The sequence below is a fragment of the Clytia hemisphaerica genome, unplaced genomic scaffold (assembly GCF_902728285.1).
Source record: "Clytia hemisphaerica strain Z4C2 unplaced genomic scaffold, Clytia hemisphaerica genome assembly, whole genome shotgun sequence".
Taxonomy (NCBI): Eukaryota; Metazoa; Cnidaria; class Hydrozoa; order Leptothecata; family Clytiidae; genus Clytia; species Clytia hemisphaerica.
The window spans coordinates 847,808-861,177 of record NW_027103744.1 but is presented as its reverse complement, the minus strand read 5'-3'; the positions used below and the strand labels follow the sequence as shown (position 1 = coordinate 861,177).

The following is a 13,370-nucleotide window of genomic DNA, read 5'->3' as shown; positions in this document are numbered from 1 at the left end:
GGGCCCGGTTGTTCAAAAGTGGATTAGCGGCCGATTAGCTTAATTTTCGATTAAATCTCGATTAGCGCCGATTAACGCAGAACCGTCGGTTGTTGGAAAAAAATTAGGCTTAAATCTGGATTTTCGAGGGATTAAATTGGCCAAATTTTAATCCTGCTCTGACCCAGGATTAACGAGGATTAAGAAGCTTTTTTTCTACAAAAAAGGTGAAGTCGCTGCATTGAAGTGATAAATTCGAACGAAAAAAGCTTTTCGAATGTTTTGGAAGCGCTCGAAATGTGACGTCAGGATTAAGATCTTTGAAAACACAGGCAAAAAGTCCACGATTAGTTAATCTGACGTTCGAACAACGGAAGTTAATCGCCGGGATTAACTAATCGAAATCTAATCGCGATTAGTTGTAATCGGGACTTAATCTAATCGACATTTGAACAACCGGGCCCTGTATCGTTCCGCAACGAAACGATTCCGAAACAAGTGTGAACGTCAAAATTCAAAACATCAAAAAAGAAGACGTCTCAAAGCAAAACAGATACACTGGTCTCATGTCTCGGGTGCGCATGCGTACGGGAATCAAATTTGGTTGTCCTACCATTGATGGTATGTAAAACATGAAGCGTGCATTGAAATTAACCAACTCTACTTTACAAAGCAATTTGAAATTGAAGAAATCCAGAAATCAAAATTCAACTGGGAATTTAATACTCGTTTAACGAAGTGTCGCAAAAGAATTTGACATATTTTTCAACGATTATTGAACTGCCAACTTCCTTAACTTGATTGGACTAGCTTCATTTTGTTCAATCCATTTTTGGAGATAAGCCTACTACCCCCATTGGATTAGATACATCAAATTGGAGACATTACCCTATCAATGATCCTGGAAACTAACCCATAGCTAGACGGATCTAATTTGCTTCAAACTATTGTTATACCCTTGGAAAGTTTTGCTGAATATTGATTACCTAGGAACCCATCATTTTGTCAGAGTTCTTAAACAGATTTGCTATGAATCTGTTCAAATTACTGACAAGATGGTAGATTCCCTTTTTTTAGAGTGGTAATGAAGAATTAAAATGCGCCAATTAGATGAAGAGTCTATTATTAGGATTCTAGCTCTTGAGTCGACGGATATTCAAAATCTTCAAAATGTTTATCCCGTGTTTAATAGTTCACAAACTCAGAAGAAAATTGAAAAACCTTGACTGTCATGATACTCAACTCCCTATATACATCTGATGATTGTGATATGCAAAACTTTAAGTTGGTGAAATGTAAATCTGATATTAATGACTTTCTGGAAAAAATTTATCTTTTCATGGTTTGCTTTTGTTTCGTTTCCCTTTTGTTTAAAAAATCAGCAATGAAGAAATTATTTCACGTCACTTTCTATGCAATTTTCTCTCAGTTTTTACCACAAAAATAAAAAAGCAGATACAGTAATTCTTACAAATCACCACAACAATCTCTCACCGTAATGTGATATATGCAACCTCCCCTTTAAAAAGAGAGGTTCACCCAACCACAAAAGGAAATGTGCCAACAACCCTCAGCAAAGCCATCAATCTTCAAACAACCCTCAGCAAAGCCATCAATCTTCAAACAACCCTCCCACCACTACCACCACCACCACCACCAGCAATGCCATTGTTATTATTTGAACGAGTTCATTTGCTTTTGTGTCATAGAAATCGACCAAATAGACATTTTGCCATCACGGTGTGAAACTAATGTTGACAGTTGCATATTCCACATGATACAAATGAAGATTTACTAAAAAAACTCATCTGTATTTTGAGGAATATGGAATTATCACAAGTCCAGGGTTGTATGCAGTGCTGACGAGTCCTAATGAAGACGAAATGCATATGCTGCTCTGCCACCCAAATCTCCTGAAGGAAGATAGTTGGACAGCAATTCTATGAATTTCTTCGCATATAAATGGCATGAAAAGAATTTTTTCCTCCAGTCAGAACTACCAACCTACAAAAGAATGGCCGAGTTTTTTCTTTCTTAGAAAGACGACCTTACCTTGAGAAGATGGCAAATCTTCTCTGGTTCCCTCTGACTTTTATTCTGGCTTGGGACAGGCTGACTTTCCTTTGAGAAAAGGAAACCTGAAATTATTAGACTAAAGGCCTGGGGATCAGCAGGTCGACGAAAGAGTCAACTTTCCAAGAAAAATTTGACTCATTTGTCAATGTGTATCCAATCGCCTTCTTCTACTCGTCTTTTTTTTTACTACAAGGGATTAAGCCAGAGATATAATACTTGTTAGCAAACGAAAAAATTCACGAAGGATTTAACTTCTTTATTAACAAGTATACAACCACCGAGAGTTGACTATGGCCTACCAATATATCCTTGATGTATTTGAAAAGTGATTGCCGGAAACTTGCTACTCGTTAGATAAGACACACCAGACTGCGGAGCTGGCAACCCATATATTTGAAATAGCTTTTCAGACTTGAAGATTTGAATATTTTGAAATGATAGCTTTGTTACAAGAGTTGAAACGAGAGATTCAATACTCGGTTTCAAAGTTAACAAATTCACAATGAATTTGATATCTTTATTAACGAGTATAGAACCGCCGAAAATCGAACGACCTAGTTTAATTTATTTAATAAAAAGAGCCTTGTTTTTCTTAATTGCCGGGAACTTGCTACTCGGTAAATCAGATTGCGGAGCTGGCAACCCATAATCTTTGGAGTTGCTTTTCAGGTTTACCATGAACCTAAGTAAACAACGCATCAAAGATTCTAATTCCCAATTGAAACTGATAAACAGACAGACACTCAAATGTTATAGCTCATTTTGTTTTGTTTTTGTTTTTACCTCACTCTAATCCAAGTCAGGTGAACAGAAAGATATTGAGAGCACAAAAATCCATTAAATTTTGAAATCTCTTTCGCTAGTTAAAGACCAGAATGAAATAACTTAATCTATGTTTTCAACCGACCGACTAATATTGGATCCTAAAGTTCCAATGATATCCAGTAAGATTTCCACGTAGAACTTATTATTATGTTAAAATTCAAGAAAAAAGTTTTCAAGAAATTTGTTTGTTATTTCAACATAATATTAAAATCCCAGAAATATTATGCTTTCACAAGATGATGAATTGAAGGACATTGTTATTTTACTCTATTTGCATTATATTCGATGACATAACTTTTGAAGAGTATTCGATGGCCAATTTGATAAGGAACCGAGAATCTAAGCAGCAAAATATTCACTCACTCATTCTTGACTTCGTTATAAATCAAACTATGTTTCCAAGAAACTCGTTCCTGATTACAACGAAATATCAAGCTCTCACGTTTCCAATTAGACGAATCTAGCATTAAATTTTCGCTAGAAGTGACCGAGGAACAAATATGCGTCGATTGGAGGCTGAAAATCACCATAATATGATTCTAGCCCTGAGTCGACGGATATTTGATCTGGACATTGTTTATTCTTTGAAATTATTCAAGTCAATTTTTGAAAAACTTGCTCGCTATTTCAATGAAATAGTCTACACACTTTTTTAATAAGAATATACTTTATGCGAATATTCATAATGAAATTGGCCAAAAATTTATGCTAAGAATAATCACCATCACGGAATTTTGCTACTGAAGATAAGAATGCCATTTTTAGAGCATTTTCAATTATAGATAATTATACTTATTAATTATATTATACTTTCATAAAAATTTCATCTCATGTCTTAGACGTATATATTAAATGACTTAAATGTTAAATCTAGTTTGAATTAGGGCCCTAACCTACGAATGCTGTAAGAATATTTTAGAATAATTTCCCCAAAAAGTTAAGAATATCCATTATGAAATAAAAAAAACACAATTACACCATTCTTATAAATTCCACAACAGTTCGATCTCTCAATCAAGTGAGACATGTGATACAAAGAGAAAATACTAACCGTATTTGGGGATCCGTAATCTTGTGACCTGCTTGCCGATTTCTTGAGTGACTTATAGTTTATGTTAAAAAAATTCAATTTTTATGTTTCTCAAACATTATTATTATTTGACGTCAATTATTTCTTCGACGTCAATTATTTTATTCGTGTAATAATTTCATCCCCTCAATTTCTGCCCAACAAAATCAAAGTCAAATTTAACGTAAAATTTAAGATGTATTCTTTACAACGAGAAACGATTAAGATCGAAAAAACAAAACAAAGATGCCACTTAATAGTGATTTGGTTCAATCAGTTCTCTTGTCACAGGAGAGATTCCTAGATATTTTACTGGGATTTTCTAGTAGCTATTGGAATAGCAACCTTCTATAATATACCCATTTCAATGGCTTTTAAATCTGAAGAAGATAATCAAATTTCAGAAAACACTAAAACTTTTCCCACATCATATGGCAACAATCGAATGACCAATGAATTTTAACAACACAAAATCCTAAAAGACAAAAAAAAATTTCACTAGAGACACATTACTAGAGCACTAGAGCAATTAAAACAAATTTAGCGAAAAGGAACCCACTATTTAACATGAAAAGAGATCTAAACCGAAAGAAATGGAAAAAGTATGAAAAGATGAAGACTGAAGTCTGAGATCAGGTGCTGTACCTAGAGTAAGCATCCCCTGCCATCCTTCATCTTCCCAAAATAAAAGGAGTAGTGTTGACCTGACATTATACAGAAGTGATTAGAGAAAATGAAAGAAAGCAAAAAGAGAAAACGAAGGAAGTACAAAAAGTCGGCCTAGAACCCGGTGCGGAATCCCGCTTTCGAGCGACCGTACTTGCTGAGAGAAAAAGAAGAATGGTTTATGTAGCCGAGAAAGTTCTACCCAAACGTGCTTATCTTGTAAATAATGAAGCAGTCGAGACAACCCATCAAAAAAATTTCGTCGAAACTGGAGGCCACCATATTTATTAAGATAGAAAACCTTGATTTTAGGGGTCATTGCACTATCACCCTATCTTAATCCTACGATAAATATTGAAACTTGTATTCTAGGACTCTAAGTAGGATTTCTAAGTAGAATTTAATTCATATTTCCCATTGTTCAACGACCCATTACAATCTGACGATTTGATATACCTGATTTGCAGATTGTCAAGAATCTGTCGAGATCAGTTACAATGAGCTCTTCCAAAGAAAAACATCATACAAAGGGGCTGTGGTATAGTGGTCATTGACCTTGGTTGCTGCTCAGGCGACTGCTGTTCGATTCCCGCCCGCAGCGGTTCACTTGACAAGTGAATGAATCTTCGACCAGGTCAACCCATGTCATGTGAGGGGAATTGGGTAGTCAGTCCAAGGTGCTGACTGGGCGCTCATTAAAGCGTCTATAGTTGCAAAAATAGGCCTCAAAGCCTTCTGCAACTCAATTAAATAGAAATAGAAAAGGGGTAATGAAAAAATGTGAAAACCGTCATATCCATAGGGTAAAACTGCAATGACCGCGGGTAGTTTTTAATGTCAAATGGGTCGATTTGATGCTTGGCCAGGGTTAAAAACACCATGCCCAGGTGGTGAAAATCGAAATCTCCAGGGGGTAGATCCTCAAAATATGATACAAAATGTATAAAATTAAAGTGACAGTACTGCAATATTTTCGAGTGATGTCAATCTTCCCCATGATTTTCAGGGTTAAGAAGAAACAGTGCTGGGAAAAAACCCTGTCCGTCAGACACTAGACTTATGATCACTACCTATGAAATTAGCTCCAAACCGAAGAAGGATCTATGCATGGGTTATCGAATCGAGTTTTCAGCTGTTAGAGTTCCTCTAGGGTCTCTGCATATATATTCTCCCGCGCTCATTATTCCTTTAACGGCTGATAACATTATCGTATAATCAGTTGGTAACGGCTACGCATGGATCACTCTGTTCTCGAAAATTTATTTAATAGACTCGAAAATTCATTCGCTGAATACCAGTCAAATAAATCTACAAACAATTCGATGGAAATACTTACCAATCTAGACAACTACATACCCAATCCTTCTACTTTCATCAATGATCGTTGTCTTTTGATTTCAAAAACTAACAACATATTCAGCAACAAGCTCTTTAAAAGTATTTGACGTCAATTTATCTTTCGATATGTCATAATTTCATCTTGTGACGATTTTTCACCATAAATCGTGCTTTAAATGGAAACGTTGTTTTATTTGTTAAGAGGTAGGGGTCAAGGTTCGCTCTGTAGAAGCTGTAGAGCTTACTTATTATGAATGTCAAAAAAGATACAGTGGCGTCTCTCTAACTTGAACCTCTATAACTCGAATGTCTCCTTAAATCTAACAAGTTTCCTTCAGTTAACGATACCTTATAAACCTTACTCAATATCTCGAAATTTCTATAACTCGAACAGATTTTTGTTCCCTGTGTGTGTTCGATTTATGCGTGCTGGATTTACTGTATTGATTTTTTTCATTCAAATGTCTCTTTATTTTCAGCCGAAGCCATTGGGAGCAGTGAACTTGGTGCCAACCAACATCGATCCCATTCTCAAAAGCAATGACTTGGAAATGGAATTGCGTTCTCTAGTCTTCGACCATCGTAATGTAAGTTAGTTTATAATTCAACGCCCCCTTTGTCACAGACCCGCCCCCTACTGGAAAATCGCGCCGGGGAAGATTGTGATTAATTAGAAAAATTACTAAGATTACACTACAAAAATAATCTTTTTTCTCAAAATGATTTTTACGTGGTGCTTTAAAAGCTTGCTTTTATCTAATTTCATCTAATTTCATCTAATTTCATGAGCTTCCAAGCGGCAAAACCTTGCAATAAAATGTATGTAATAACAGTTTTTATTTGCAAGTAAATATTCGGAAAGGAAATTCAAACGCCCCAAAGAAATCGAGCCTTATTTACACTTCAACTCAAAAACAGAAAACTAGAAAAATTGATACACGAGGGAGGGGACGTTTATTCGGGACCTTGGAATAAGCTTTAGTCCCAACTGGAAAAGATATTGTAATTCTTAGTAATCCATTGATGCTTAGGAACACTCGTTAAAAACAGACGATTTTCTATCCCCACTTTGACATTTAACTATTTTTACTCTCATCGGGTATTCCAAAAATTTCGTTACAGCATTTTTTCATATATACATAATTTCATTCACAATTTGAACAAAGAAAGCCTTGAGTGATACAAGATAGATATTGTTTTGTGGTGCACATTTGATTCGTCTCTGTGACCAAAAATCTTTCCAAATCATACACCATAGACTCGAACCTTGCTAAAGATTCTTTCACCTTGTTGAAAGTCTGTATTTTCCTCATCAAAATCTTTGATGACACTTCTAAATGACTTTGAATTTCTTTATTGTTCTTCTCTATACGATCTAGAATTTTCTTCGTTTCCTGTTGATATTTCTTGCTCTGTCCATTATGAAGAATTGATGTTTCGGCCATTTTGTTATTGCCGCTAAAAACACGCTTAAGCTCTTACATCTCCAAAGTCTTTTGATCGTTGGTCCTGAGTATAAATGTATAATTTCTAATCTTCAAATTTTCTCGATAAGTTTTCAATCTCTTAGCTTCTTACTGTATTAGTTTTTACTTCATGAGATTGCTAAGCTCTGTTTTAAAGTATATTCGATACACATTAATTTTACTGGAATGAAATTGAACCATCAATATCACGTGCAAAAACATACAAGCTATCTCTTATTACAGTATAAGTATACAATATCGAAATAACACATAGGTAGCATAAACTGCTTTCCAATTATATTGATTTCCTAATTAACCAACAAAATGAATGAAAAATGAAAAAAAGTTATTATTTTTCATTTCTTCTCCAACCCCCTTCTTCGTGTTTGTTAGTTAGAAAACGAAAATGAAAAATTACGAACGAAAGTTTAATCAACATTATAGTGCGAAAGAAAATCTGAAAAAAATAAATTGAAAATAGTTTATGAAATATCAAACCTTGAACATTGCGTGTTTTCATTGTTTTTATGTCAAAAGAAAGTTTTAATTGCAAAACACCGTGCCATACTTTACTATCTATTTTTTTTTGGACTTAATATCTTGCTTTAGACCACATAGGCACCTCTTCTTTTCCAGAGCTTCTTGGAAAGCTTCTCAAAACTTACCAAAGCTCCCATCATGTCCTTCTAAAATTCAACTTTCAACTTGAATAATTCTCTAAAAAGCTCAAGCCCTCTTTATTAGTTTTCTAAGAGAAATTTAGAAAAACAGATGAACACCGTAGCAAGGACCTCACTAGTTCTGCAAAAATCACCATCTTAAATTTCTTATATTTTATCCTTAGGATCTTGGCTTAACGACAACTTGGGATGATGATCTTTGCTATCTGCTCTCACCAGCACTTGCTGCTTACGAATTCGATTATTCTACCGGAGTGAGTGTGGGCAATGATGATTTTCAAAATGGTATCCGGAGGAACGTACCCGATGGTCACACTTTCAAAGGATTTCCCATACAATTCATACACATGAATGCAAGAAGAGCTTTTGCTGCTTGCTTAAGGTAAGGAAAGATATTAGCCATAGATTTATAAATCCCGAAGTGCTAGATTCCTAAGAGAATTTTTTTTTTGCTTGGAAGAGCTTGTGCTGTAGCAGAGTTGGGGGTGGTGCAGTTGGGGGCTTATGCTCCCCCCCCCCCCAATAATTTTTTCAAAAATGGTTATTTTGCAAAATGCAAAGTTTTTCTTTTTTAATTTGTCATAATTGTCTTTATGTGCATGTTTTGAGTGTATTTTTAAGCAATCTAGAGCTCAAATTTTCAAAATCCCCCCCCCTCGGGCAAAACCATGGTTGGCCCTCGCGGTGTCACTAAACTTCAGCCCCCCCCCCAATATGAAAATGCTTCCTACGGCACTGCTGTAATACACTCGAAACAATCCCACAAATGCATCGCTTTTTTAGAAAAATCAAAAACTCCGATAAGGTCTATTGCAACCTCTCTTGTTGATTGATTAGGGTTCGGGTAAGTTTTTCTGGAGAGACCGATTGATTATAGAAATGTTCGTCTGCAACAACTGTCAGAGCAGAATTATCTTTCTTGACGGCCACTAGTCTTTTCTGATTTAATATATCGCTTATTTTGGTTTCAGTTACTCGTCTATCATCATTTGAAAAAATTTGACTGAAACTTAACGTCTTAACAAATTTTAATATCCTTAAAAAACTAATACGGAAACTAAAGAAGCATCCAAAAAGAACACATTTTTCATTTCTCTCACCCACGCACTTGTCTCTTGAAATGCTTAAGTTGTTTTGACTGGCTGGGAAATGTCCTGACCGAGACATGCCCGCTTTGAATCATACCCTTATTAGTTGCTTGAGTCGATTACGAAGAATAATTCTACAGTATTTTCATCATTACAACCTTTTCAAACTTTACTTTAGAGGCTGCATTGTATCAAGTTTTCTTATAAAAATTGTATCCTATTTCAACTTTTGACAGCTTCCCTGATGTTTGGAGCTTTGCATGTAGCATGAACGGAAAGAAGACAAAAAACAGCACAAACTGGACTTGTCCCACAGCCCCAATGGAACTTTTCTTCCCAGCTCAAATAATCCAGTAAATAATCCAGAGGTTGATGCTTTTGAGGTGTAATTAAGTTCAGCGAATTTCCAGTGGGGCTAAAATTCTAGGGTATTTTTTCCACTGGGGGCGATATTTTAGCTAAAGTAGGGTGGATGCACCACAGACACGAGTGTTTAAAAGAAGTATCAAAAGCGCTTTCATATGAGGAAGAAATAAAATATTTGTTGTATTGCTATTTTTAATATCCACCTTTCTACTTGTCACTTTCCTTATCATGTCGTTGTCATACAGTATACAATTATGTTCGATTGTTGTCATAGTAACCTACCGTTTTTCTACATTTTTCCAGCTTGACTCATAATTTACTAGACTACTTGCATCTAAGACCTTGGGTTGTTATGAGAGCTGTCTTGTTATAATAACCAAGTTTTATCCTGACCTTATCCAAAGTGATATAGCATTCATTTATTATGGGTCATATTATTATATCATAGAACCCAACAGGCTTAGGATCAGTTAAATAGCTCCTTTGAATGTGCAAATAGCTAGCCAACATAATCATCGCAGCAAAAAGAGTTTTAATCTATATAGCTGATGTGTGGGATATTTTTTCATTTAAATTATCCATATATCAAATGTTTTAATCCGCTGTATATGCCCACGACCATCCTCACTCAAAGCTTTGTTGAATATTTTACTATGACCTTCTACGCCCTTCTTGTTAATAGTCATCAAAAAAGTGCTTGTAAAGTAATATTTTACCAGGTTAATGTTAGCGGTTATCAACCTTGACTGCCGTCCAGGAGGTGCTGTGATTAACTTGGGAAGTGAATGTACATTCGCCCGGGCCAACCCATACCATGTGAGGGGAATTGAATAGACAGAAACTTATGAGGCATGTCGATGACTGTGCTAGGTATCAATTCCACAATACATCGTAGATGAGGTGAGAGTGCGCTGGTCTTGATCCCTTGTGGTTTACGTCGGATTAACACACTTGATCCGAAAACTGTGTGTTAGTGTATCGCAAGCTGGCAGGCAGTATAAACTACAGCATGAGACGGTTCTAACGAGACGACTCCCAGCCCGCTCAATACAAAACATAGTCTGAATCGCAGACCTCTACAAAACCACTGCTATAAGGAGCACGAATCCGTTAGTGGATGCCAGCAGCCTATACAAAACAGGGCATTCTCTGTAAGGAGAAGCCAGTCATCATTTTCGTCTAGCTTAAGCTTTAGTCTAAGACAGCTGCCAGAATCCTTCCTATTTTTTTTTTAATTTTCTTATAACCAAAATTATATCTGGGGTGCAAGCAGACTATGGACTAAGCGAATCTTCTGAATTCAATCAAAGCTTCCTCTATCTATTCTACTTTTTTTATCTTTTGATTCAAGTTAGCATACAATATTTACACAACCATATGCTCTCCATCAGACGCGTTCTTGGCTTGATATAGAAAATGATTTGAGCATCAATCTATTCCTTCCTGAGATTTTCCCAAATTACTTTTCCTTGGGTTTTGTGCGTGTCAGATATACAGTAAAACCTCCAATTAGCGTATAGTTTTATTATCCAAAGTAGTTTTACAAATTTGCAGTTTTCCCTCGGCTCAGTCGATAAATTTGACTGGGCCGGCAGCGAAATTATAACTCAAGTAAACCAAGTCCATAGCCTAGATTGTTGTGTTAAATGATGTTTCGCTTGTCCTTTTATGTCCTGGTATCGCTAGAAAAGTACTATAGAATGAAATTTCATATTGTCGAACCCTGACATGACAGACACTTAATTTCAAAGTTTAAGCATCTAGATAGAAAGGTGGACACTTCCACTGTACAGTTGTCGCTTTCTAATTCGATCTTCAAGGGGAATTGGATTTTCATCGAATAAGGGAGCTTATTGAATAAGGGAGCGTCGTTAATGAGAGTTTCTCGTTGACGGGGACTTTAAATTTCATCGAATAAGGGAGCATATCGAATAGTAGAACGTCGAATTAGAGAGCGTTAACTGTATTTTTATACACCGACACGTGATCCAATAAAGTAAAATAAATTTATGCCACATCTTTTGATTTTAGGTCTCCCATGTGTGAAGAAATCATTTGTTGTCGTGGCGACCAAGTTCGATTGGCAGTTCGTGTTCGAATTTTTCTCTATCCTGAACGGGCATGCGCTGTGTGGATAATGTTCGCTGTGAAATACAAGTCTGTCTTGTAATGGCCAATGTGGGATGTTTTGGTTTGGACTGAGGTTTTAACTTGAAGGATGCGTCTAAAGAAAAAAAACGGAGGAATAAGCGTGGAGAAAACAGGAAAAACGATGAAAAACGTTATGTCAACGTCCGATGTTTCAAATGAACCTGGAAGAACGTTGTTGTTTAAATTTCAGCGTTTTGATGACCTGCTCATCAAGATGAGACCGAGTAGCAATCGCTATCCTGGTTGCTGATTGGTTTATGATGGATTACTCATCAGATTGTGTTGTGAATGATTAATGATATCTATAATTGTAACTGGAAGGACTGACGCGTGATATCACGTGATCACATATTGTTGGGACAACGAATCACAAATGCATCGTTTTATTTGATGAATCGTGTATTACTTGCTTCTTGGGCGTTTTCCAAAACATTGACAGTCAGAACGTTAACCCCTTCCATTTTATATAACTTTCTTTAATTTTAGATGCGATCGGGATTAAATCTGATACGTTTGGACTTTACAGTTTATTTTAACAGATTAACCTCTGTAAAAATGCTTACTTGGTAAAAACAACGCCTAATTCAATTACTAGTAAAAAAACAGTTTATCCATCATTTTTCTTGATTGATATGTGCTGGCGTATGTTTTCTAAATATTCTATCTTGTTTATTTACAGGATACCATACGACCATCAGTGGCTCAGTGGGAACTGATAAAGCTATATATACTTTAGGTGTACAAACTTTCGTGAGCAGAAACGCAATTTTCGCGAATTTTAGCCCTTTTCGCGAAAGTAAATGTCTTAGATTTCGCGATTTTTCGACCTCGCGAAATTTCTGTTCTTGAGAGTTCGTACGCCTAAAGTAGTCGGTTTTAAAGATTGAAAGTCTATTTTAACAATATTAATAAAAGCTTATGATCCAAAATCCGAGCTAAATAAGCCTTGAATAAAAAGCCACCTTCTTTACAAAAAATTAAGTTTTAAACAATAAAGAAAGACAATATGACTCAAAACTGGGTTTCTAATACGGAATATGATTTTTATCACAGTTGGTCAACAATAAGTTACCACATTTTGACCACAAGGTGTGGTGACAATGTTTCAGGTGTTCAGACTAAGAACTTCGCATATTTATGGGCAGGCACTCGAGAAATAATAACATATTAATCAAAAATTGTAAATATTTTAAAGATTATTGCATGCTAGTATATCTAGTTTGTTTTTCATTGATGATTATAAGAATAGAGGTATGGATGAATTATTTGTTACCTCAAAAGAAAATAGAAATTTTAAATACAATATATTTTGTGAAGTGTTGTTCTTCTTTTAACTCCATGACCTGGGAAAGCGGGAAAAGATAGTATTGTTGGGTTTCAGAATGTCAGATTTTAGGTACTATATTGTGCGCAAATTGTTCTCAAATTTTAGCAAATTTCCGATCCTTTTGGTAGACAGGGATGCTATTTTGACTTAGTGAGGGAGGTCAAAGACTGTCCCCTTTTCTCGACCTCTTGCCCTTCGCACTTATCTGTGACATCCCATTTCCCTAACGTCGTATAGCGTCTAAGCTAAGGAATATGTTCCTTTTAATTCGTTTGATTGTGTCAGCTAATAATTCAGGTAATTGGCCTCTTTTGTGTAGGACGAGTGTAATACTAATAG

The 13,370-nt window shown here is 35.7% G+C and overlaps 1 protein-coding gene across 1 annotated transcript in view; it reads left to right on the top strand.

The window, feature by feature from the left end:
- LOC136805326 (centrosomal protein of 76 kDa-like) overlaps nt 1-13,011 on the top strand; it is a 70,067-nt gene extending 57,056 nt beyond the window's left edge. The window contains exons 11-13 of the mRNA XM_067061915.1: nt 6,433-6,540; nt 8,264-8,481; nt 11,585-13,011. Of these exons, the coding sequence (XP_066918016.1) occupies nt 6,433-6,540; nt 8,264-8,481; nt 11,585-11,723 (465 nt within the window). The 3' untranslated portion in view covers nt 11,724-13,011. The remainder of the gene's footprint in view (nt 1-6,432; nt 6,541-8,263; nt 8,482-11,584) is intronic.
- Nucleotides 13,012-13,370: the final 359 nt, after the last annotated feature.